The sequence below is a fragment of the Mustela erminea genome, chromosome 7, assembly GCF_009829155.1.
Source record: "Mustela erminea isolate mMusErm1 chromosome 7, mMusErm1.Pri, whole genome shotgun sequence".
NCBI classification, from domain to species: domain Eukaryota; kingdom Metazoa; phylum Chordata; class Mammalia; order Carnivora; family Mustelidae; genus Mustela; species Mustela erminea.
Genome location: NC_045620.1, coordinates 82,132,621 through 82,157,228, shown reverse-complemented (window position 1 = coordinate 82,157,228; position 24,608 = coordinate 82,132,621). Strand labels below are relative to the sequence as shown.

General features: G+C 35.6%; 1 protein-coding gene across 13 annotated transcripts in view; it reads right to left on the bottom strand.

Annotated features, from left to right (window-relative positions):
- Nucleotides 1–24,608, bottom strand: part of EHBP1 (EH domain binding protein 1) — a 367,874-nt gene that overhangs the window by 46,911 nt on the left and 296,355 nt on the right. For 9 of the 13 annotated variants that reach the window (XM_032353634.1, XM_032353639.1, XM_032353635.1 and 6 more), the window contains 3 exons: nt 13,420–13,567; nt 4,738–4,845; nt 1,148–1,272 (listed from right to left, as the gene is read on the bottom strand). In XM_032353634.1, the coding sequence (XP_032209525.1) occupies nt 1,148–1,272; nt 4,738–4,845; nt 13,420–13,567 (381 nt within the window). The remainder of the gene's footprint in view (nt 1–1,147; nt 1,273–4,737; nt 4,846–13,419; nt 13,568–24,608) is intronic. The other 4 variants (XM_032353642.1, XM_032353643.1, XM_032353640.1 and 1 more) reach the window with 3 other exon arrangements.

Genomic DNA, 24,608 nt, shown 5'->3' with positions numbered 1-24,608 from the left:
ATGCTTATAGTATGCTAGCTCTGTAGCTAGGACAGGAACAATTTCGGCTTTTATTTATTTGTTTAAGAAAAGTGTGTATTCTTACTGTTATCATTATAATAATTGCCCAATAGTTTAAAACTCCAGTCTTTATCAAAATAAACAAACACAGCTAAATTTTTTGAGGCTTGGCAACGTGCTAAAATATCAGTGCGATTAGCCAGCAAATCCCATCTTAAGAAACGTTTTTATGACTAGGGACTTCTGCCACTTTACAAATGTATTCCTCTAAACCCACTAATTCAGTTAGCCCTTTCAATCCATTGTATTATTCTTAGGCCAGCGTCATTCTGCATTAAATCCACTGCAGAAAGCTAAATTGAACGCAAAAAAATCAGACCTGATCCAGGCTTCCTTTTGTTCAAAGACAGAGACCAAAAGTCCTCTGGTGATGCCACACACTTTCATCACCAATTTATAGAAACCAACAGTATAAGGGAAAACCAAGGAAAGTCATTGTTTTGGGACTTCAAAGCATCTCTGTGTCAGAGGAAGGAAATCCTTTCAGTCAGCAGGGCAGGCCCCATCGTCCGCAGGTGGGTGAAAGTTATACAGCACTAGAAGTGCCCTAAAGCTACAGAAATATTAATGATGCCATGTGAGGAAAAGGGAGATGGATGGCTTCGTGGGGGATAATATAAATAGCGTAAATCAAAATAATCTCATGTGGCATTTTGGCTAAACTCTTGCACAAGTTAAGATTTATATTGGCAAAAAATACTGGCAAGTATCTCTATATACAACCACATACCATCTTCATGTATTAACATTAATTCTAGTTCACCTAAACAGGTCAAATGCTGAGGATGACAGAAAAAAATGCTGGAGTTCTCTTAGCAATGTTCTTCCTAGTAAAATATTAATGTATACAGAAGTCAAGAATAGTTTCTACTTTCACCAACACATCAATTTAAAGTAGTAGTTTCTCTGGAAAACAGTATATGAATACTGATTACTATATTGATACTAAATTGGGTAGCTAGTCAATAAAAAAATTTATATCTTAATCTTAACATGAAGAATTTGTAAGATTGATTTTAGGATTATAAAGTGCCAGTGCAAACTAGAATACACAGATACAGAGTCAAATATTTCAGCTGAGGTTTACCTTAATATCTTGCTCTGAGCTCTCAGTTAGGGCTTTCTGTGCAGCACTGGAGAGTGAATTTGACACCTGTGGCTGAGCTTCTAGGAGCTTCTTTAGCTTCAAGTCCATAAACTTAGTGTTTTGTTCTGTTAAACAGACAAGATGCATTAAGATGTGCAGGCTATCAATTTAGGGGACATCATAAAAATATTACTACATTTTAAATACATTAATTAGGCTTGTGAGATAACATATCAGACCTGACAAATGCAGAACTTTCAAATATATATAAACTGTAATATGTACTATATAACTATAGTATAACTGAGCCGTCTTTAGTATGTTAACATACTTTTTTTTTTTGAAGAACACTTTTTAAAAAATTTATTTATTTTTTAGAGAGAGAGAGAAAGCACATGTGCGTGTATGCTGGCGGGGGGAAGGACAGAGAGAAGGCGAGAGAGAATCTCAAGCAGACTCCTCACTGAGCACAGTGCCTGATGTGGGGCTCAATCTCACGACTCTGAGATTATGACCTGAGCCGAAATCAAGAATCAGATGCTTAACCAACTGTGCCACCCAGGTGCCCCTATATTTTCTTTTATTGAGATACAACTGTTTTAAACCTTGTGTAAGGTTAATGTGTACAATGTGCTGATTTGATACATTTATATAATGCAATATAATTACCACCATAGCATTAGTTATCATCTCTATCACATCATATATAATTATCATTTCTTGTTTGTGGTAGGAACAATTAAGATCTAGTCTCTTAGCATATTCTTTGTATATATATATATGCATACATATACACACATATATATTTCCCCCCAAATCAGTCCCCTTAAAGAATATAGTCAATATAACCAAGACCATTCAGTTATACTATATAGTTAATAGTGGCTATGCTTACCTGAAGACCCAAGCCTGTATTAGGTGTATACATGTATCTAAGTAACTGCATAGATTATACATAATAAAATAAGCTACTACAAAGTAGATATTTAAAAGAGGCAATACATTTTACTCTTAAGTTATATTATTTCAGTTTCAATTCTTCTAGCATATTAAATTTATATACATAATACCATATTAAAATAAGTTCTTAACATGATCTCAGTCATGTATACATTGCTAGAATCCAATGTTTAAGTGTGTACATAGGTACCCAGTATTGAAACAGGGCATATGTTTAAAAAATACCTTAGTCTTAGAAGGCAGAAATAGAGCAATCACATTTTAGAATGTATTAAATAAGGATAGAAATTTAAAATAAATAAAATATAGCTGTAACTTTTAAAACAAATAATTTCAAATTATTTTTAGCAACTACTTTAATCTTTAATAATAAAATAATTCAGAAACAAATGGAAACAAATAATTTCATTTAAACAAATTCACTCAAAGCAACTCTTTAATAAAACGGTTGTAAAAGACATGCCAACCATTTGGTGAGTGATATTTTTCATAAAGATTAATAAGTTTTCTAATTATAAGACTCTTAATAAATGCTATTATCATTACTTTCATGCAAATTGGTCAGTTTATATTGCCAGGCCTCTCTTTTAAACAATATCTGATGAACTATGGTCAAATCAAGATAAAGATTAAACAATTTATTATTAAAACATTATGACTTTTACATACATATTACAAAAAGAATTTTGGGGAAAATAGAGAAAGGCTAAAAATCATAATACATGCTACGTGCCTTCAGATTCCAATTTGCAATCCTATTTCTTATTGCCATGAAATAAACTATATACTCTGGATTACAAAGTCTGTCCTTGCATATGCCAAGACTTACTGGCATGCTTGAGACTTATAAACAATATATTAGTTAACTCCAAAAATAGGTAAGACTGAGATGTGTTTTCTTGTTTGGCATACATGAAGTAGGAGAGTTTTTAAAAAAGTATAAGAGTCAAGCTTGTTAGCCTATATATATATATATATATATATATATATATATATAATTTTTTTTAATGTGATTGGAAATATTGGGAGTGTCTCTTCCATTTTCAAAAAAATTTGTAAAATTTATTTATTTTCAAGTCATCTTTACACCCAATGTGGGGCTCAAACTCATGACACCCAGATATTAAGAGTCCCATGCTTTACTCACTGAGCCAGCCAGATGTCCTTAGCCCTAATATTAACCAACCTTTAAAGAACTCTGTCAGTTGTTACAACTAGAACCAGAAAACTCCCTTCACCTTACCTACGAAGTGGCTAATTTTTTCTGTCTTTGTAATCTACTGCAAAATCAGAAAATATGTGTCACTTATTGACAATGATTTTATACTTCCATAAACTGAATTTTAAGGCCTTAAATCTGTACCTACGGATGCCCTCAGCAGGAAAGGGGTGTTATTGGTTTCTGATAGAGACTTTGGTGGTGGTTGTGGTGAGGGGGTGAATAAGCAACCACAAAAAACTCATTCAAAAAAAAAAATCAAACTTACCAAGTTCTACTATATTTTAAATAGAAAGAAGTAAAAGGTAGCCCCAATTTTGGGTTAAACATTCAAAAATTTTCCTTAAATATCAGCATTCCCCTGGATTTGCACAATTATAAATATGCTGACTTCTATTTAGTAAAAGTATAATTTAACACTAGACCATGAGGGAGCTACTGAGAAAGGGCATGGATTTTCTTGGGTGCTCCTTACAGTCAGGAAGACCCTGGTTGAGTGTTTCTTGGAGAAATGACAGCAAGATTTCAGAGGAAGGAGAAACAAAGCAGGTTAGCACTGAAGGGGCATGCCAGGGTTGAGAAGAAGAATACATATTCTTACTCCCTTCAGCTTTTTACAGGAAAAGACAAATTAGGGACTTCGCTTCCTCACCTTTAAGTCACCACTCTTCATTGCTATAAGAATTTAATTCAAAAAGCACTTAAGGAACCTCTCACGTATACAAAGCTTTGGATTGCTACCAGATGCTGACTTATAAAGGCAATGCATCTGGAATACTTACCTATTAAAACATGAGTAAGAATCTTTATATTTTAAACACAGTTCAGTGATTATTGATAAAATATTTACTGACATAAGATATGAGATTAATAGTAATCTATATAAGCAGTTTTCAAAGTGTCTTATTGTAATTAGATACGGAATAGTGTAAATTAATTTGTTGGTATTATTTAAATATTTAAAATAAGCACAAAATTTGCAAAATAATATTGCTAAGACTATCAATTCTAAACCACATCAGAAAATTTGATCCATGGTTGACATTTACATTTGAAGTATTCCATATGTATGACATCTATACCTCACAAGAACACATCAAAATATTTAGGCTGAGATGGGAAACCAATTTTTGAATGCTTATAAATTATCTCATACAATAGAAAATATAAGAATAAACTTTAGTATGCAAAGTACAATTTATTATTCCAATTTTATTGTTAATTTTAACATTAAATCTAAAACAAAATAACACAAATTTGATGGAAAGTAGATTTAGCTAAATGATTTGTGAGGGCATAAGATGTAATAAGACTACAAAAAGAATTTGTTATCATTATTGATGAGATAATAATAAAAATATAATGATAAAGTTTGCCATGCAGCAGGATGCAAAATACAATTTGAAATTACCAGGAGTATCAAGGTCACTTTCTAAGTTAGTAAGTTCATCTCCACCTCCTACAACAAAGCCTTCAGGAATCTCCTCGTTAGTATCTATCTCAATATTATCATTTTCATCTGTAGGAACATGTAGCAATAAGGTTAGTATATTATTTCTATTTTGTATCATTTATCCAAAACACTAAAGTAGAAAACTTTAATGACAGTTACTCGAATATGGTCTGATAGAGATCAGCAAGAAATCAGTTTTAAGTCACTTTTCACTATTGGATTAACATTTATACTTTAAATTCACATGTCAGAGTTGAATTGTCACATCAAAGCAGATACAAAAGTTTTGACAATTTGCCACACATGGTCTCTGAGTCACTGAGCTCATCAAGTCCCTATATCTTAACTTGTAATGTGTAAGTAATCTCCAGTAACAGCATACAAAAATAAAGTTGATTTGGTAATGAAGTCATTAAATGGTATTTCTAAATTATAATTTTTAGCATTTATTAGATATAAATCTATAAAGAAACAAATCATTCTTCATAAACTTGTAGCTATATTTAAATCATTTGCATGAAGATTTGAATACTTTTCTACTATTAATGAATATTATCATAAAAGCATTATGGATAAATTAAGAGACAAGGTCAAGAATAGAATAGACAGTACCTTCTACAATGATTCAGAAACAATTTGAACAGTACATCTTGAAAGATGACACCTGGGAAACCTATTCAAACCTAAATACATGGAAAGAGGAATCTTATACTATTTTTAATACACTTAGTAAAGTGTTTTAGGTTACAATTAATTAATGGAGGTTTTTTTTTTTTTTAAGATTTTATTTATTTATTTGAGAGAGGGAAAGCAGAAGAGCAGGGTGAGGGGCAGAGGGAGAAGCAGACTCCCTGCTGAGCCAGGAGCCCCATGAGGGGCTCATTCCTGGACTCTGGCATCATGACCTGAGCTGAAGGTAGACACTGAACCAACTGAGCCACCCAGGTGCCCCAATGGAGGTTTTTTTTAAACGTTGAAATTTTCTATTTTATACTTTTTTCCTTTCTAAATTCAAGTGATAAAACTGGCTAAGCAGTTTTGAATTTTATGCATTTGAAAAAGCATACCACTAACTGGATATGCATGTTAGAGGTTTAGCTTTAAATTTTGTTATTGACAGTGTACATTTTAGAGAAATACCTGTCTAGCCCTGAAAGTCAAAGAATATCCTTACTACTCTACAGTAAACATTTTATCAGGCAACTTTTATTAAGTGAGGTATTACAACATTATTACAATTGAAAAATTCCAAAATTCCATAGTTTTGGCTTAATCCTTCAATATCTGTCCTTTTCCCTGCATGCCTTGTTGTGTTTGATTTGGGGCCTCCCCAAGTAAATACTTACTATGATCATCAGTACTACTAATAATAGTTTGCATCTATTGAAGATGTTCTGTGTACTACGTGAGTCATTTAGAAGAATACAACAAAGAAAAACAGATTGAGAAATGACCCCGGGGAGGTGGGGGGACATTGCTAAGTTTCTTCAAATTGCTAAAGCATTATACTTGGCTCATTATTTAAGTACAATCAGTTGAGAGATACCTTTTTTTTTTTTTTTTGAAGATTTCATTTATTTATTTGACACAGAGAGAGAGTGCGCGCGCATGATTGTGCGCACACGCACATAAGCAGGGTGAGTGGCAGCCAGAGGGAGAGGGAGAAGCAGACTCCCTGCTGAGCAAGGAGCCTGACTTGGGGCTTGATCCCAGGACCCTGGGATCATAACCTGAGCTGAAGGCAGACACTCAACCGACTGAGCCACCCAGGTTCCTCTGAGAGAATTTTTTATGTTAGCATCTTCATTATCCTCAAAAATTCTTCTCGAAATAATTTTGCAATAAACATAAATGAATGAACAAGGATTTCCTGAGTGCTAAAGTAAGTGTTTAGAACACTTCCTTGTATTACTCTGCCAGAGAGAGTTTACAATCAGTTTTTAGAGTGCAATACTTTGTTGCTGCCAACCAGCCTCTACTGATTATTACTGACCATAATTAACCTAGAGTGAAACCATAAAATTCGACATTCATTCTGCATACTGTATCCACAATTTGCAAAACACTGCAAGATGTTGAGGAGATACCAAATTGTAAAGACACTTAATTTTATTTTAAAGGTATACATTCAAGAGACTACAAAACTGTATAGGACAGGTTAAGTGTTTGGGGCTAAAAGTAAGTTACAGAGCAAATGCGAAAGATGAAAGATTACTTTTTGCCAACAGTACCAGGAATTGTTCTTTGGAAGCATTAACCTTCAAAGTATACTTGAAAGGAAATAAAGGGAGGTAAGTCTTAAAAGGCAAAAGCCCAGAAGGCCCTGAAGGGCAGAATGGGAAGTTTAAATTCTACTTAATGGGAATGGAGAGATACTGGTGCTCTAACATGATCAGCACTGTTTTCTTTAAGAGTAGCCTATATAGGGGCGCCTGGGTGGCTCAGCGGGTTAAGCCGCTGCCTTCGGCTCAGGTCATGATCTCAGGGTCCTGGGATCGAGTCCCATATCGGGCTCTCTGCTCAGCAGGGAGCCTGCTTCCCTCTCTCTCTCTCTGCCTGCCTCTCTCTCTGTCAAATAAATAAATAAAATCTTTAAAAAAAAAAAAAAGAGTAGCCTATATAAGCCATTTTCTATTTAAATGTCTTATTGTAATGAGTTGTCAAATATGTATAAAATAATTAGTAGTAATACATGCATTGAAATTTATGACTTTTATAAATTACAGTCACTTCAATATTATTCCTAAAGTATCACTTTTGCTTACATTCTGATATGCTTTCTTATGTGAAAAAAAAGTGGTCAAGGGATTGCCCACAGGTGTGTACTATGCATGTGAAATCATCCTTCATGGGAGCAAGACTGCTGACCTAGACGTCAGACTGAAGAACTGAAAGGCTGGAGGCAGAAAATCAAGGTTGTAGACTGTGATAACCTTAGGCAAGCAGTACAGAGAGCCTAACCTAGTATATAAGAATTGGGAGTGGGTATGATGTGATTTGAAAACCTACTGGCTGGATGGTTGGTGGCTGGGGAGGGATAGTGAGGAGGAGAAGCAGACATCAAAATTGACCCTCCTGTCTGAGTGACTAGAAGGATGGCATTGCAATGAAGAGAAAGAGCTCAGTCTGGAAATGTGGTCAGATATGGGTAGTTTCAGGTTCCAGGGATATGTAGAAAATTGTCCTTCCTTTCATTATTCACGTATATAATCCTTGTTTCCTGTGTGATGTTAAATGGGTGCCAGTCATTTTATTTCCAGCAAAATGAACTCTATTTACATTACCACTCACCAGCAATGCTGAGTGAGTTAACTCAGTGTTTATATATGTATGGCTAACCTTAGATAAAAGGATTACTATTGGGGAGGGAAGAGTAAAAATTGATCTCCTATACAGCTCAAGTCTTCTTGAGAATGGATTTCTACTTTCTTTCCATTCACTGGCTTCAGTTTTTAGGACATACCCTTGAATTCTTTTCAACATTAATGTTATAGATTTCTTAACACCTATGGAAACAGTCTAAAAGCATTCTAGCAGAACTAAAGTGCGCGCGCACGCGTGTATGTGTGTGTGTGTGTGTGTGTGTGTGAGATAGCATGTATATGTCTACGACATCTATTTATCTACCTATCCTTATAGCTAACAACTGAAAACTTAGCAGATGAGCATGGCAGAAAGTAAACTAGAGACCCAACAGAAATTGTTTACAAATATGGCATATATAATGTATGCAAAAAAAGGTAAAAGGAGATTGGATATGCACTGGAATGAGACAGTGCATTCCAGCTGACACTGAGCAGCACTATAAGCAAAATGGGAATCCCAGTGGTATGATTAATAGCAATAAGGCCAGTGTTACAACACTTATCATTTACAAATAAGTTGAATGAGAAAAAATAAAGGGAATCTGGTGACAGTAAAAAAAGCACTTTTACATAAAGACACTGAGGTGATCATAAAGATATATTCAGAAAATATATTTGGAAAAAATTTTCTCATTTGTATCATGATTTTTTTTTTTTTAAATATTTTATTTATTTATTTGACAGAGATCACAAGTAGGCAGAGGCAGGGAGAGAGAGAGGAGGAAGCAGGCTCTCTATTGAACAGAGAGCCCAATGTGGGGCTCGATCCCAGGACCCTGGGATCATGACCCGAGCCGAAGGCAGAGGCCTCAACCGACTGAGCCACCCAGGCACCCCTGTATCATGATTTTAAAATTCTCACTGAAGGTACCTATACCATTAATGATTTTTAAAGTTACAGAAATCAAACATAAGACAGAAAACACAAGTATAGTTATTAATAGAAGCTGAAAATAAAAAGCCTATAAGATTTTATTTTGGTTTAACAAATTTAGATAAGTCTATTTGTCATAACTAAAATAAAGACAACACAGGTATACAAACATTTTCATGGATGAAATTTTTAAAAAAATTTCCTTTATACACTTGAAATGTAAAAACAAAGAACACCAGTTTATCTAAGTCAAAGAGTGGCAACAATGTCCATTAAAAAGTTAAGAGACCTTAAGCTAACTCAGACCAAAGTGATAAACTATGGAATAAATAAATAAATAGAATAAATAAAATACATATCATATTTAATAAATCATATATTATATAGTAAATATATGATATAATATAATCTTAAAACAGAATAGATGCCTCCTTCCAAGTGGCCATGGATGATTAACAAAAGTTTAAAATTTATTTGGTCATAATAAAAGCTTATTAATTCTCAAATTTACAAAGTTTCCTTTTCTCACTGAGACAGGTTGCTGCTTGGGAACAGAAAAAAGCAAGCTTTTCAAGTAGGTTTGGGCAATGAGTCTGAGTAATGATCATGTTCAACACATTCCCCAGGCTGTGTTTCCTTGTTATTATTTCAGCTCTTGACTACCCTCTCCTTTGTCCCTCTGGACCACTGCTTCCAGAATCTTCCTATCCTCATTCTCCAACTAGGCTGGTCCCTACTCATTTCTCTCTTCTCCTTTCACACTATTCCTTATTCAGACTGGATGATTCCCACTAGACAATAGAAGAGTAGATACTAATTTGTTAATTTTTCTCCCTGACTTATCAACCTCATAAGGTCATTTTCCATTAGGAATTAGACTCTTGTGAACTGAAGTGAAGTTCTAATTTGCTATGCAGGGGTCGGCAAACTATAGCATGGGGGGAAAAAAATCTAGCACACCACAGCTTTGGGGTAAATAACCAGCAGGCCCATTCATTTACATAATGTTCAAGGCTACTTTCAGGCTACAAGGCCAGTAATGAGTAGTTTAGACAGAGACCACAGGGCCTTTGAAGGCTAAAATATCTACTTCAGTCCTTTTTTTCAGGAAGTTTGCTAAATCCTGGCCTAGCACAGTGACTCTCATGGCTCATTAGATAAATGCATATGTATAATAGCTGAATGTCAGGCAGGAATTTGTCCTAACAGTCTCTTACCCTACTCCCAACCTCAACAGCTTCAGCTTAGACCTTGAGGCCAGAGCAGACCTAGTCTGATCTATATACCTTTACTGAGGTCAGGGAATACGCCTACTCCACTTGTTGTAGGTCAACCTTAGCTCTGATTAAGAGCCTTCCATCTGATAGGTTGCTGCGTTCAATATCCAATATATAGTGTGTCCCATAGGAGAAATGGACCCTGGCCACACTGATCTTCTTAGGGAACAGAGTCTAGACTCTTCAGGTTTTCATTAGCTTTCTTTCTTTCTTTTTTTTTTTTTTTTTAAAAGATTTTATTTATTTATTTGACAGAGAGAGATTACAAGTAGGCAGAGAGGCAGGCAGAGAGAGAGAGGAAGGGAAGCAGGCTCCTTGCTGAGCAGAGAGCCCGATGCGGGACTCGATCCCAGGACCCTGAGATCATGACCTGAGCTGAAGGCAGCGGCTCAACCCACTGAGCCACCCAGGCGCCCCTTTCATTAGCTTTCTATTGAATCCCGTCCCCTCTTCATTTCACCTGGCTTCCCCTGTTCAGTCTATACTTCTTTGCTACCTCTGCAAATCCATTCCTTGTTTGTTTTTATTTACTTTGTTGACCACAGAATGATGCCAAAATCAGGTCTTCATGTTCCCTAGCTACCAAGTAGGGAAGATACCTATTCTTTGGGCTGTCACACTGATGAAGTTTCTTTACCTACTCTAGTCCGGGCTTAATCTCAGCTGGGGTGATATAGTGATAAGACCAATTATACAGATGACCCTTCCTATCTATGACTCTTCACAGATGAAGAAGCTTGGCTTTAATTATTAGAAGGCATATACCTGACTGATGGGGGCACAAGGTTTATCCATAAAAATAAAATAGATGAAGAAGATATAAAAATAGATACAAGAAAGAAAAGATGAGGATCAGTGTGCCTGAACCTTCCAAAAAGCAGATCAAGTGGCACCTTAGACTAGGAGGAGAAAGGAAAAATGAGAAGGTATAAAGGAAGAGGCAGCTGAAAGATTTCATGAAAAGAAGAACAGATCAGGAGGAAGCATATGGACAAGAAAGTTAGTAGCAAAAGACCAGTCAGCACCAGTGCTGGAGAAGACTTTAGAGTGAGTTCCATTTATGGTCTTTGATAAAGCCTTAATTGTCATCCAGTGACATCTGCCTGAACCCTGAGACTTCATTTTAACATTAACCAAACTATCTAAAAATAGTAATAGCAAAGAGTAATTAATTAAAACTTTTAATTCTTAGCCTTCCCAGGGTTTATAGCTTATTTAAGATAGCATTATTATTTGCTCATCACTGAAAAAAATATTAAAAGAGACACTTGATGCCTCTCTATCCTATTATTATTATTATTTTTTTAATTTTATTTATTTTATTTGACAGAGAGAGAGATCACAAGTAGGCAGAGAGGCAGGCAGAGACAGAGGGGGAAGCAGGCTCCCTGCTGAGCAGAGAGCCCGATGCGGGACTCGATCCCAGGACCCTGAGATCATGACCTGAGCCGAAGGCAGCGGCTTAACCCGCTGAGCCACCCAGGCGCCCCGTCTCTATCCTATTATTATGATGAGTTTATGAGTTTCTCCTATGAGTTTATGATGCCACAGAAAGGGAGCATTAGTAGCTTTAGAATACTTTATATGGAGGGTCAAGAATATGAGTTTTTTTTCTATATTCTGAGATATAAGAAGGCAAAGATTTTTATGACTTACTTAGAATACCTGGAACTTTTTTTTTTTTTTTTTTTAAAGATTTTACTTATCAGAGAGAGAGAGGGGGAGAGAGCGAGCACAGGCAGACAGAATAGCAGGCAGAGGCAGAGGGAGAAGCAGGCTCCCTGCTGAGCAAGGAGCCCGATGTGGGACTCGATCCCAGGACACTGGGATCATGACCTGAGCCGAAGACAGCTGCTTAACCAACTGAGCCACGCAGGCGTCCCGAATACCTGGAACTTTTATGATGCCAAAGAAACATCTTGTTATTAATAGTAAATGAAAGCAAATTATCATAGCATTATATAAATGTAGCTATGAATAGTTACTGATGTTACTATAAAACTGTGGTAGACAGTATAGAAACTGCAATAAAAATTCTGAATGATAGGAGTTGAAAAGTAAGATGAAGGATTTAAGAAAATAAACATTCTGAGAAGACCAGAGGGACAGATACACAGCTGTTTAGGAAAGCAGTTTTCAGATTTATGGGATGGAAAGTTACATGCTAAAGGCCTTAACTGGAATTCTCTATAACAGGAAGTTTTTAATATAAGGAATCAATTAGAAGTAGCAGCAGTAAGTTTCAGTTTCCTTTGAAGAAACTTATCATCGACCTTGAAATAGCTTACCTCTGTTTCAGTTCTCTAAGGTCTTATTCGAGTCCACACTTGCCTACTCTTCAGAGTGATCTTAGCATTCTAAGATTAACTCAGGACAAGTACCTGGCATGTTTTGGTAGATAAATAGGTTATACACCTTTGAAATTAAAAAAAAAAAAAACACCAAAAACAAAAAAACAAAAAAAGAACACCAAAAACACAAAAACGCAGAGGTCTCTTGAGTATACTCCTCTTAAACAAAAATGTAAAAAGTTCCAAGTCAAAGATGCCCAAATTGAGCATTAAGGGCAAAATCAAAATTCTCCTTAATTGTTTCTATAGTCCTGTCCTAATATCAAGCTGAGAATAATTTTTGCAGATACTGAAGAAGACCTTCTTAGAATAAGAGACTAAGAAGAAATGGATATGAGGCTTACCCCAAATCCTTACACATCAGGCTAAGAGGCCAGATCATTGTTAAAGCTACTTTCTAAAGATCCAAGTCCAAACAAAAATCTTTCATGCCAAAGCTCACCACTAAGTCTCGTGACTTTGATGTTGAGAACCTGATTGCATTTTACTCACAATTAATGAGGCATCATGGGGAATCATAAACCAAAGTTTGTATGAGTTTTTTCCTGAATCATATTCTAAGAAAGTAAGAATTAAACCAACAAGTTGATTTGGAAAACAGCAACAGTTATCTTCTGATTTACTAAGCTTCCTGTAGGTTTTTTGCAACATATCAATAGGTTAGAAACTTATGTATTTGATGCAACATTTTGAAGTAAGAATAAAATGTCCCAAAGGTTCACTGTAGATTTCTGGGTTGTCTGTAGAATATGATACAAGATTCTTTAACTCACCTCCAGATGCCTTTGACCTTTCTTTCAACTTTTCTGCAGCCATTTCACCATAGCTGGGAAGTTCTGACATCTTCACTCCAGATCGAGCTTCTGCTATTAGCTGACGAGCTCTCTCTCTCAGCTGCCGACGTCGCTCTTCATCTTGCTGCTAAGATATATTGAACAGTTGCCAACTCAGTAATTGACAGAAATGCAATTTCATTTTCAATCTGATCATCATGATAGTAACTGGTTTACAGCATGGTGCTTGGCCCACATTATAAATAGGATGCTCTATATCAGTTGGATGTCACACCATTTTTAAAAGACATCCTAGAATCAGATTTTTAAAAAATATTTACAAATTACTGTATTAAAATATCTTCTAAAAATTCAAACTAGCCTTTAAAGAATGCTTGGCAATATATATAACTGAGAAAATAGTAGTGACTATTATTAATAAAATAATCAGGCTTACAGAAAAAAGTCATAATACTAAAAACAGAATTTCAATTTATACCTTATTTTTTGAAAATAGACTTTAACTTGCTATTTTCTAATAAAGGTATAGAGAGAGCACTGGCTAACAGACATCTTCAATATTATTAAATGCTGCTACAGTATATTGATCATATATGAGAAATAGTATTTTGAGGGGGCTGGAGTAGAATGGAGATAGTATATTAGTTATACAAGTTATAGTTGTTGGTAGTTTTTAAATCAGAATTGGGTAACTGATGTACTATCTCCATTCCTACTCCCTCTCCCCAAATGCACATTAAGAAGAAAAAGTACGGGGTGCCTGGGTGGCTTAGTCAGTTAACCATCTGCCTTCACCTCAGGTCATGACCTCAGGGTCTTGGGATCAAGCCCTTACACTGGTTTCCTGCTCAGCAAGCAGTCTGCTTCTCCCTCCCCTTCTGCCCCTCCCCCCACCACTTGTGCACACGTCCCCCCTAATAAATTAAATCTTAAAGAAAAAGAAGAAATAAAATCTAATGTGGTATTTTAATATTTAAAATAACTAAAACCTAAAGATAATTAAATAACTGAAATTTCTGCTTACTTAAAAAAAGATTATAATGAATAGTAACAATCAACGTGAAAGTGCTTTGTATATTGGAAAATACATAAAATACGGCATCATTATAGCAAACAAACTTGAAATAATGTGGCCCCAACATACCTTTGGCAGTGTTATCCCCCCTTAACCTCTCCCAACCTCCATAAAAGTTCACATCCATTTCACACAGAATTGCTTGTATAGTATAATTTCATGCCCAGAGATCTGCATATGTCATTTCCTCTTCCTGGAACGTCCTCCCATTTTATTTAACTTCTAACTCATTCTTCAAGATTCATTTTAAATCCACTAAATTTCCCCTGACTATTCTTCCCTCCTCCCCACTGGTAGAATAAAGCTCTTCATCTGTATAACTACAGTATTGTGGGTGTATGTGTGTGTGTTATTACTTTTAAAAACTGTCAAATTACCTTTAACTCTGTACAAATGCCTCCTTATCAATAGAACTAAGCTACTTGAAGGAAGGAGCAACATCTAATTTATCTTTGTATCTCTAGTCCTTAGGACATAGCTTGTACTTGGTACTTGCTATAGAAATTTCAAACACAAAAATTTGTAACTTATACTCTCAAGTGTTTATAATATAGAGTAAGATAAAATGGGCACAATAAGGAAGTCTGATCAAACTGTACCAAGAGTTCAGAAGAAAGAACATTTCTGGGGCACGTGGGTGGCTCAGTCAGTTAAGTGTCTGCCTTAGGCTCAGGTCATCATTCCAGAGTCTGGGATTGAGTCCCACATCAGGCTCAGGGAGCCTGCTTCTCCCTCTCCCTCTGCCTGCTGCTCCCCCTGCTTATGCTCTCTCTCTGTCAAATAAGTAAATAAAATCTTAAAAAAAAGGACATTTCCGTCTGAGGGAAAAACAGAAGGCATCATGGCATCATGGTTTCTGAGTCGAGCCTGCAGAATGAGCAGGATTTAGAAGGCATAGAGATGGTAGTCAGAAGTTAGGTGGGTCACTGTTAGAGAAACTAGGAGGTGGGAACAACACACAGACACAGAGTCAAGAGAGTACAATGGAGAAAAAGTACATAGTCTAGTTTTCCTAAGCACAAGGCAAAAATAATAAGAGAAAGACAAGGCAAGAAAAATAAAGCTGGGCAGATAAGACTGTAGAAGCCCCATCCAACAGGGTGATTGATTATAAAGAAAGTAAGGGTCAATTAAAGGTTTGGTTTGGTGTGTATGTCCTTTGTGTGTGTGTGTCCAGGAGAATGACCAACCAGAGGTGCTATTTGAGAAAGATGAATACGACAAGTGTATAAGACAGGATGGCATAGGAAACCTGGAAAGAACTAAGTAGAAGGCTCTCATAACAGTCCAAGGCAGCTGTAATGAGAGCCAGAAGTAGGATGGTGGCAACTGAAATGAAAGAGACAGTGTAAGAATATATTAGAGGTAGAATTGGTACCTATTCCAATTCTTGGTAACCAATTAGATATGGTGGAAAGAAAGAAGCTGATTCAGAAGTTTTGAAGTTGGGCAACTAGTAAAACTGGGGCACTAGCTTTAGGCACTAAAAATAAAGATAAACTAAGAGGAGCTATAGGAAGGGAGAGAGAGGAAGTTAGGAGTAAGACAGATTGGGTTTGAGAGGCTGGCTGGACATCCAAGTGAAAATGCTAGGAGGAAGTTGGAAAGTGAAATTCATGTTAGGAATGAAGTCAAACTATGACTATAGATCTGAAACTACAGGAATATTTGCAAGTACCTGAAAAGATACAGAGAAAAAGGGGAGCTACTGACCAAAATGTGGAAAACATCTGTATTTAGATAAGAAGAAAAGGATGTAAAGAGAAGAACTAGAATGCTGGATATAGCATGAGAATCAAAGTTCAAGAGACTTTCATGAAAAACGGCTGCAGTAAATGTGAAAGGTTAGTGAGTCTGAACATTATATAAAGGATAATCAAGGGGCACCTGGGTGGCTCAGTTGGTTAAGTGTCTGCTTTTAGCTCAGGTCATGATCCCCGAGTTCTGGGATGCGCCTCATGCTGGGCTCCCTGCTTTGCAGGGAGGCTGCTTTTCCCTCTAACTCTGCTCCTCCTCATCATTTGTGCTCTCTCTCTCTCACTCACTCATTCTCAAATAAATTTAAAAGGGGGGGGGCAATCAAACTTGGTAGGCAATACTATTAGGGACAGCAGGGGTAGATACCAGATTGGTGGAGCTCAAATCTAAGCAGTTCTTCCACACATTTTGAGATGACTAGAAATGAGAGCTGTCAAAATTAATGGGAGCAAATTAACAGGGGTATCAAATGGACCCAGACATGATTGAAGAGGACAAACTGAAACAATTTCAGTATCAAAAAGAACAATGATTGCAGTGAACTGAAATGAAATCACACATGCAATCAATGAAAAGTCATTAATTCACTGTGATATTCAAAAAGTTCTTAGATGGGGCACCTGGCTGGCTCAGTCAGTAGAGCACGTAACTCTTGATATTGGGGTTGGGAGTTTGAGCCCCATTTTGGGTATAGAAAAAATGTAAAAAAAAAAAAAAAAAGAAAGAAAATAGGGGCGCTTGGGTGGTTCAGTGGGTTAAGCCTCTGCCTTTGGCTTGGGTCATGGTCTCAATATCCTGGGATTTTGCCCCTCATCCAGCTCTCTGCTCAGCAGGGAGCCTGTTTTCCCATCTCTCTCTGCCTGCCTCTCTGCCTACTTGTGATCTCTGTCTGTCAAATAAATAAATAAAATCTTTAAAAAAAAAAAGAAAATAGAATGAGGAAAAGAATAAAGGGGAAATTTTTTTTTAAGTTCTTAAAAGGACGTGAAAATTCATTTGAGGCAGTTTTTAAAACAACTCCTCTGAAAACTTATAATTAGAGGAAAAGAATCAAGCAATTATCTTGTCCTTCTAGTAAGAACTGAATTTTAGGGTAACTAAATAGGCCCAGTCAATGAGAGAAAGCTCTATGTTATATAATAATAACAGCTATAATAATTTTTAAGGGGTAAAATTACAAAAACATAACCTTGTCATTCATAAAAGAATGAATCTGGCACGGATTATTAATAGTTGTTAAAGTTCTTTGATAAATGTCTGATGGGAATCTAGATAATTCATATTATGCTGTGGCAGAGTGTATTTTCCAAAGATAGCCTTGACAGTATTTCTCATCCCACATGTTCTCTGCAATGTGACCTTGCCACTCCCTCATCAAGTGGTAGAGTTTATTCCTCTCCCCTTGAATCTCAGCCAGCTTTAGGCACTTGTATTATAATCAGTAGAATATGTAAGTGTGGTGGCTGATTTTGAAGGCTAGGTAGGAAAGGTCATACCCCATTTGCCCAGGTCTCTTAAAATTCTTGCATTTTTTACTCTCTGGGAACCCAGCTGTCATGCGAGCCAAATTAAGCCTTAAGTCTTCCTAGCCCACATACCAGACATGTGAATGAAGAAGCCTTCAGAAGACCTCAGCCTTTACCCATTTTGAGTCAACCCCCAATTGTTCAAGTCTCCCTAGCACAGGCCCCAGACAATGTGCAACAGAGAAAAAGCACTGTGTCCTGTCTAAAGTCCTAACCCACAGAATCTGTGAGCACAAAAACAATTAAAAATATTTTTATTTATTTATTCATGAGAGAGAGAGAGAGAGGCAGGGAGCACAATGTGGAACTTGATCCCAGGACCCTGGGATCATGACCTGAGATGAAGGCAGACATTTAAACAACTGAGCCACTGAGATGCCCCAAAACAATTTTTTTTATACCACTAAGTTTGGGGTAGTTTTTACAGAGCAATAGTAATTAGAACATATGCTTAAGTAACACCACAGAGATTATTTCCTAATTGCAAGGAGAAAACCTACTTGTAAATGTAGAGAACCAAATGGTAGAGCTAAATCGGGGATTAGGGACCACTAATCTAAATTTAAATCTTGCTATCACTAATGTCGGGTCAACCGTATGTTAAATTTTTTGGAGTGTACATAAAGTACACACCACCAATAATATTCTAGCCCAAATGTTTAAAGTGAATCCACTAAATAACTTCCATTTGATCATATACATGAGGGATAGAGAAACACAATAAGGACACAACAAGGAAGCAACCAAATAAATCCAGAAAGGTACGGTATTCAGGATAACTGACCTGGTCATTTTAATAAGAAAGTTATGAAACAAACACACAACAAAAACCAACTAACCAATCAACATCACCACCAACAAAAGAAAACCTAACTAGATGCAATGTACAATCCTGGGTTAGACAATGGTTGGGACAAACAAGTTGTAAGGGACACTGCTGAATCAATTACAGAAATCTGAATATAACCATAGTATTAAATGAGAGGAAATACAAGTTGACTAAAAAAAACCCCAACAGTTTATACAGTAATAACCTTATTTTGTCATTTTGGCAAAGTAAATACACATATAAATATATATGTGTAGAAAAAGACTTGGAAGGGTATTCACAAAGTTGTTATGATGGAGCTATCTGGGTGTGGAAATGTGATATTTTTGTTTTCTTACTTTGGCTTGTCTTCATTTCCTAATTTTCTGTAATAGACATGTACTACTTTTATAATAAAAGTTATTTTTAAAGAAGAATCTGGGGAGAAGAAAGGAAAAGATGAGGTGGTAGACTTTCTCGGGTTAGTGGTAGTTGTGGAAGGAGCAGAAGAGAGTTCTAACATGAGGAATATTTTCTTAATATTTAGAGACACAGGCTTACTTGTAAGTAAGCAGGGCAGGGTGAGACTGAAGATGGGAGAGTAATATGCATAAATCTGCAGTTCTCTACTAATACTTCTGAACTTGGAAAATATGCTAGGAATAAAAGGATATACAAGGATATACATGCCCACTAATGGTGATCCTGGTAATGGTTGCTGATATATCTTAGCTTTATGTGCTAAGTGCTTTATATGCATGACCTCATTTAATTTTCACACTCCAATTTTTACCAATGAGAATATTTAGGTTTAGAGTTTCAAGTTCACAACAAAAACTAGAACTGATTTCAGAACTGGGAGTCCAGCCTAGGTCTGTTTGACTGCAGAGCCCTTGCTCTTAACCACTGAAATATTTGATCCCCAAAATTATCAAATTACAGGAACGACTGAGGAAAATTGAGCTTTTACTAAACTTTCATCTTTCAAACTTAAGAAAAGTTAAGAGCACTAATAAAAACCATTATTTGATATGCCTCAGGCAACCAGGTTTAAGTGAATTTCACTGCGTGAATAATAACTTCTTGCAGAGCTGGAATTTGATGATTCAGACTAAGATGAAGTGGTCTTGGGTCATCTTAACTGAGTTAAAAATGAAATAAATGATTCTACCTTTCCAAATATGAAATGGGAACCTAATTTTTTTTCCTCACAAGCTACAACCTCCTCTTTGTCCCCCTCCCCCCACCAATAATACTCCCATCTGCAAATGTTTCTGAGAGCTTACCAAGAGTGCAATTTAATGCAGGCAATCATTAATAAAACCAACTCTAAATACTAATTAGGGACACTTTATCAATTTCCATGTAAATTGTTTGTTTGTACCTATTTACCCATCATTGTTCTCTATACAATAGGAAAAAATGCAAATGAACAAATCAGAATGCAGCCCTAATGGGACTTTCTGTTTATAACCATTAGCCCAGAGGTGTGCTGTAATTCAATTCTCAAGTAGCAAGATTTAGCCTCATTAACAGACTGCAAGGGCAGGTTACAACTCATAAAACCCTACAGTAAACAAAGTTTATGGACACAGCACAAAATCTTGAGCCTGATTGACAGAATTCTAGTTCCCTATCAGATTGCCTTGATTTACTTTTCTACTAATGTCCTAACACCACAGAGACAATTTTGCCTGGGCCTAGAGCTCTCCAGTGGGATGGCATATCTGCATTGTTTGTTTTCTTACCCATTAACTTCCCTTAAGACAAAGAACCAACTGAGAAATTAGAAGCTAAGTGTTAAGGTCAAAAGGAAAAGCCTGTAATTATAGCAATTGATTGTGCAATAATTTTTAATTGATAGTATTAATTTCCAGATTCATTAAAAGTAAAACTATTTCATTTTAATTTTTATATATAAGCTCCATTAAAATAGTTGATTTTTACAGTAGTATTTACAGAATAGCGACAAAATCTATAGGATCTTTTACTCAGAAGAGACATGCTGTTCATGTCAAAGGAACAAAATGACCAGAGAGTACAGATGAAGATTATTTTTGTACACCTTCTAGCACAAACTACTCAAATATGTAGATAACGAGTATTTCTGACAATAATGGTTTGTTAAACCTACCTAAGTAGAAATGTATTATTGCCATTTTGACCACTCTGCATTTGAAAGAGACAAAAGTGAATTACTTAGCTATAAATAAATCATCAGTTTACTGTGTCTGCTGGAAAAAAAAAAAAAAGGAAAATTTTCACTGGGATGTAAGGTAACTTAGAAGACGGATGTCACTAAAAAGAAAAGTGCACTTGAAAAACCCAATATAGTAGGAAATTTATGTATCTTTCATTTACCTGCGTAGTCTAAATTAAAGTAAACTGAAGTAGTCAGGCCTCCTATTTCGATGAATGAGTCTGATGATATTTACCTTTTGCCATACAGTATTATTTGGAATTACACTGTTATATAGGATAATCTAGCTTTTGTAAGATGGATGCACTCTTTGGGAGGGTTTAATGCAAACTGTATTTTTGGAAGGCAACCCTCCCCACAATCATCTTTTTACAAACCAGGTTATAACAAATGTTTTGGTAAATAGTAGCTCTGTGCCTATGCACACTGTTCTCACACATGCTGTCTTGTTCAGTACTGAAAATGCTGTAAGGTAACTACTATTTCTTTGACTTGATAGAAATCGAATCTCACTTAAAAACACTGCCCAAGGTCATACATCTTGTAAATGGTATAGTAAAAGTGAAACTCATTGTCTCATTTCAAAGTACTGGTCCTATCTATCACATAACTGGTGTTCAGAGAATGTTTCTGAGGCCCTACTGATATGGTAATTTTTTAAAAACCCTGTTTTTAACTTACTCTTGGGCTTTACAAATCAGGCTAAACTGCTCTGTATAGAGGTGAGGAGAACTTGTTTCTATTCATTTAAAACTTAGGTTCCCAATCTTAAATTATAAGCCTTCATAAAAGTGCTAAATGTAGTACACTTAAGCTTTACTTTTCTCTTTACTAATGTTTCCAGGATCAGGCAAAAGTCCTGTTATGGTGCAAAGAGCTTGTGTTTCAATACAACAAATTTCAGTATTTTCAAATACAGAAAATGGATCAGAACTAACCACTTTGGACATAAACTGAAAAAATATTTAGTCCTTTCACAGCATGTCTTCAAGTTACTATTTTCCTTATCGTTCTGAAATGGTCCACAATCTGCCATAGATAGATGCACTAGTAAAACTTGAACAATTTAAGGACAAACTCTTCAAGAATAAGTAATGTAATTCCTTGTTTCCTTTCCATAAAAATGTATTGGTATGCAATTTTTATATTTCACAGTTCACCGACATCTAGGCAAGCTTTCTTCCACTGCTTCAATGGTGCTACTTTTAATTTTATCCTCCTTAGTCGTAGTAATTAAAGTGATCAGCAGTGGCATCCCAGCGGCTTTGACACAGCTACAACCCCCTAACAGACTTTTGCTTTTAAGGGGAAGGGGAAGAAAAAGAGTTTCATTTCACAGAGAACAAGAAAATCAAGCTTCTCCAATCCTCAACTTCATTCAATTGTTCTTTCAGCAGCCTTTGGATCTTAAGAATAAAATAAAAATGGCTGCCATGGGGGGTCCTTTTTATACTTGCTGCAAATGTCACTAACTGGCATTACTTTAGCCAAAAAATGATGCCATGGATTTCTGAAGGTGAATTAGAACATGAGAAACTGTCAGTGTAGCTGCTGAGATCATTACCCACCCATAGGTGTCTTTCATAACACTAGATATTTTTATTCAGTCGGTTGAAAAATACAGATTGAAAAGTCTAAGAAACATGTCTACACATATTTTCATGAAATAAGCTTTAACAAAACTGAAGATACATTATTTCAAATAATGTAGTTTGCATCTTTACCCTTTGTAAATTTGTTTATAGCAAAACAAAGCACCCTATTTCTACCAACAAAACCGTAATTTCGTATCCTTTACTGCCTTTAATAACACAATATCCTGTGCTTAACTGTGTTACTTTCAGTGTTTCATACAGTGTTAGTAAATGGACTTTTATTAATTGGGCTAAATACATTTTAACTTATCCAAATTTTCTTTTAAAAGGGGCTTTAACTTAATACTGCTAGTTTTTCACAAGATTCTGTTCTCATAATGGTCCATGAAATTCCTCAATTTTATAGTAAACTAAGGGAAAGAACTTGACTCCCACCCTTTCATCATTAGACAGGAAACAAGGCTCTGTTATTAGCCATTCAGAAAGGGGGGAAAAAAAAATTCTGTGCTTGTCCAGAGGCAAGGATTACCAAAGTGCACCTATTCACTTGCTACTGAAGATAGAATGAAAATAAAAAATAAAATTACAAGACCTTTAAAGGTTTGGATAGACTATATATTTTACTGCCAGCTTGATCAGCTCTTGATGAATAAATAGGATTTAGGGTGAAACATTACAACTGTTTAGCAGACCTTTTCAACCCAACTCAAACTTTTCTTATGCTGGTTTGTAATATAAGCAGACATGCTTATAAATGGCCACACCTGCTCATTTCTCTGGGGATGGCCTGATCTCTGTTTCTCTAACAAAGAAAGAAAGAAAAAAAAAATCAGCCTTTCTTGTTGCAAAACAGAGTGGAAAGTCAAAATCTTTCTCAAGTTTGCCCCATCTGGCCAGATTAAATCTTTGATCAACCCTGGGGATTACATTTATTTTTGTAGTAACTACTAAATTTTGGATTTGTTTAAAATACATAAGCAAAATATTAAACAAAAGGTAAATTTAAGTTTGAGATCTGGTTTTTAATATATGAGAAGAAAATATAAAAGCACTAATTCAGAAAAAAGACATGCATTTTAAGAATTTAGATTTCATTCGTATTCAATTCATGAAACTGAATATACCATACCCAAGTTTTTTATGTGTCTCTTTGTTTCAAGATCCAGCAACTATTACTTTTAATTATAACACCTGTTTTGCCCAAGTGCTGGTATACCACGCTATACAAATAAGGAATTCTAAATACAAAACAGTATGATCAAGTTAATCTTGCTAAACGAGCCCTTCCTTAAGTATCTGGAAGCAATCTGGGATAGAATTTTTTATATTCTACATCAGTAATCATTTTCTTTCATTCATTCAACTAGTATATATGAATTTCTAGTAAGTACTATATTTTTAAAAAAATAATTACTTTTGCATTATAAAAGTAATTATTTTGTGTTTTTGAAAACTTCCAATTGCATTAGCAGAACTAATGGAAATAGTTTGGGCCTACAAAAAGGACCCTTTGATAATTTAATTCCTCCTTTCTTTGTGAAATTGATAACTTCTTAGTTTAAAAAAATTATAAGAAAAAAAAGAAGAATGGCTGACTAAGTAAGTATCACCTTGTGTTACATCCAAGGCCTCTTGCTGGTTGTCTGGCTGCTCTTTTGTAGGCAAAAAGGAGCTGAACGCTCTCTGGCTCCTTAGATCTGGCCCAACAAATGCACTGCCAGTCATGCACATGGATCTAGCTTAAAACCCAGTGTGAGCCTAAAAGAAGCCAGTCAGACTGGCACCTACTCATGCAGAAGGAGATAGATTTGTCATGACAGGCTGATTATTCAATGTAAAGAAACAGTTTAGCTTTTCTAATCTGGTACAAATACATCTTTCTCAGCAAAAAAAGTAAAAGGTCTAACAGTTCAAGTATTTAAAGAAAAGAAACCAACAAAAAAATGTAACGTCGAAGTAAACCATAGGTATTTGTGCTAAAGCATTCTGCAAAACTGTCCTGCAGTTCCATTCAGATAAATAAGACTTAACTCTTCAGAAGTATGACATCCATGTGTCATATTAAAAGAAAATATTACTATTTTACATTATGATTTTTCATTAGAAAACTACTAGGAATCCAAATTTGTCTGTTCTTTCCTTTCTGTAGGGATGTGTGTGTGTGTAAATATATACATATGTATGTATATATATGTGTGTGTATATA